The sequence below is a fragment of the Sinocyclocheilus rhinocerous genome, unplaced genomic scaffold (assembly GCF_001515625.1).
Source record: "Sinocyclocheilus rhinocerous isolate Xijiao unplaced genomic scaffold, SAMN03320098_v1.1 scaffold662, whole genome shotgun sequence".
In the NCBI taxonomy this organism is placed as follows: domain Eukaryota; kingdom Metazoa; phylum Chordata; class Actinopteri; order Cypriniformes; family Cyprinidae; genus Sinocyclocheilus; species Sinocyclocheilus rhinocerous.
Window position 1 is genome coordinate 2,122,680 of NW_015639782.1, and position 2,897 is coordinate 2,125,576.

The 2,897-nt window shown below is 34.5% G+C and overlaps 1 protein-coding gene across 1 annotated transcript in view; it reads left to right on the forward strand.

Moving 5' to 3' along the window:
- The first annotated feature begins 1,917 nt into the window (after positions 1–1,917).
- The window catches only part of LOC107752084 (CD40 ligand-like), a 4,391-nt gene continuing 3,411 nt past the window's right edge, over positions 1,918–2,897 (forward strand). The window contains exon 1 of the mRNA XM_016567939.1: positions 1,918–2,148. Within this exon, the coding sequence (XP_016423425.1) occupies positions 1,972–2,148 (177 nt within the window). The 5' untranslated portion in view covers positions 1,918–1,971. The remainder of the gene's footprint in view (positions 2,149–2,897) is intronic.

The following is a 2,897-nucleotide window of genomic DNA, read 5'->3' on the forward strand; positions in this document are numbered from 1 at the left end:
GTTTTTTATATTTAAAGAGTTTTTATATTTTATATATTTAAAGCGAGTTTTTTGGGAAGTGTAAAGTAGGGCTTGTTGTTTGTCCGATCACAAATGCAGACATGGTTTTATGTTTACGCAGCGCGATACGCAACGCAATGCGTAAAAATACAGTATATGTCATTATAATCTGTAATTATGTCCCCACAATGGGTTTTAATGTTTTTGTCTCGTCGCTCCGGCCGGACAGGGCATCACAATATGGTAAGGGGCGTAACATTTCTGTCACACGCTTGAGGTATTCGGCCAATCACAACGCACTGGATAGCTGACCAATCAGAGCACACCTCACTTTTCAGAACGATGAGCTTTGTAAAAATCGAGCGTTTCAGAAAGGCGGGGCATAGAGGAGAAACAATAATGTACAGTATGTGGAAAATAATGTTTTTTTTTTAACCTTAAACCGCATAAACACATTTCATTACACCAAATACACAAAATAATGTTATTTTTAGCAAAATATTAAATATGACCCCTTTAATAATAAAGGTCTGATGACAGGTCCCAGCTGTGTCCTTTCATGCCTTGTGGGTGAAGATAATTTTCTAATCTATAAAGTATGCGTTTGAAATAATACTGATGACTTCGGAAAATGTGAGCCCTGGCAGAGGGACTGAAAAAAATCAGTGGGAGTGGAACTGAGGTTAGACGCTGCAGCTCGTGTGAAACCTGTTGTGTGTTTTTCTTTTGCAAAAAAATTGATCGATACTAGATAATCAGCATTTTCTATTGTCGACAGTCTACATTTGAATGATAAACGTTTTTGTTTTTATGTAAAGCATAGTTTATGACCAACATTAAGGTGGCATTGAAGGTCCAACAATTAAAAGAGAAAATGTTTAACAAACTCTTACACATACTATAAACCTATACAGAGATGCTCACTCATTTACAGCTACAGCAATGTATGCTTTAAACAGATGTCAGGAATGATCAAGTGGAGTTATGAGAATAGGTAGCCTACTGTAGCAGAGACCACCGGTTGGTGGTTAAAATGAGGTCAAAATTTGGCAGCTATGTATAAGCCAAAAGCCAAAATGAAAAGCATGTCTTTCATATATTTTCGAGGATCTTTTATAGATGTGGTAAACTAGTAACTTATCGACCTTGATTATCAAACGAAAATAGTTATGGCTCATAAATAACAGGTTTCATATGTGTTTCTCCTATGTTTATACTCACGGCTGTGAGTACTCTCCAAAAATAAAAATAAAGAAGCCCCAAAGTATTTGGACACTTAAGTCAAGCTTAAAAATGTATACATATCATTGCATTTGACTAAATAAAGACAAAAAGTATTTGGACATTTTGTGTTTGTCAAATATTAGCGGATCATGTTCATAGTCAATGTGATGAACTATGGTTCCTCTGATAGGACACCTGTGTGAACTTGAGGAGGAACGTCTTCTTACATTCATTAAAAATCACTTTGGAATCAGTTGGTTAAATGTAATTGCAAAAATTGCTCCGAAAAGTTATTTCTGAGAAAAGATCTAACATTATTTGTTTGTAAAGATGCCACTTGGTTTGCTATTTTTATCTAATGCAATGCTATTCATACATTTTGTGACTTTGTGAAGTTTTGATATGTTCATTTTAAAAAATCTTTACAAATACTTATTCACAAAATCTGTTAAAGGCAGAAAACAGAACATTTAAACTGCAGATTTAGAATCTGCAAAGACGGTGACCTTTGTGCAAAAAAAATGTGTGACCTCATGGAATCAGACCTTTCTAGTACTTGGTATGAGAATGCATGCTTATTTACGCCAAATTGCGCACAAACACGTATGGCGTAAGTCTCAGCCGATCTGAAAAGGTGACATCTTTCAGGAAGTTTAGAGCAGCTTGCGTTGAGAGCAGCTCTTCAGAACTGCATGGGTGCCACTGGAGTACACGTCTCTTCTCTTGTCAACTCGTCCTCTCTTCATCATGATAAACACCTTTCACAGTAGCTACAATCCCCCACCGGTGCCTCCACGGGCAGGATACAGCAAACGTCAGCCAGCGGGCAACTCACCTTTAGTCAAGTTTTTGTCAGTGATGCTACTGCTGTTAATGATTCTGACCTTCGGAGGCTTCCTCTGCCTGTTCCAGAAACTCAACATGGTATGAACTGCTCTTCTCTTGGTGGCTCTTGGCGTTCACGTTTGTATCTACTGCAGGTTACATGGGTGTAAAAAAAAAAAAAAAAGAAAATATGTGAAATATAAGGTTAAGTTCATACAATTTTAAATGTCTTCACACACACACACATATATATATATATATATGTGTGTGTGTGTGTGACCGTGTATATTAAGGTATTTATAATTCTAATAGAAGTTAACAGACTTTTAAATGGCAGATTATTTTATGGTAACATATATCACAGTCATTTTGCTTATTTTGCTTTTTTTCAATATGTAACTTAGAACATTTTGTAGATAGTCAATAATTGACAATGCGTTTTGTGGTAGAAGCAATGTATAAATACATCTGAAGGTTTTGCTCATTCACTCAAGAAAAAAATTATTATATATGTGTGTTTGTGTGTATTATTTAAGTTATTTATTATTCTAATAGAAGTGAACAGACTTTTAAATTGCAGATTATTTAATGGTTTTGCTTATGATGCTTTTTTCAATATGTAACTTAGAATATTTTGTAGCAATAATTCATAATGCGTTTTGTGGTAGAAATTATGTAAAAAGTGCCTTCATCAGGTTAAAATTTATTTTAGAGAAAATGCATAAAGTGTCTCTGTATCAAGTTTACAAATACATTTGAAAGTTTAGCTCATTCACTCAAGAAAAAATGTATTTTATATATATATATATATATATGTGTGTGTGTGTGTGTGTGTGTGTATATATATA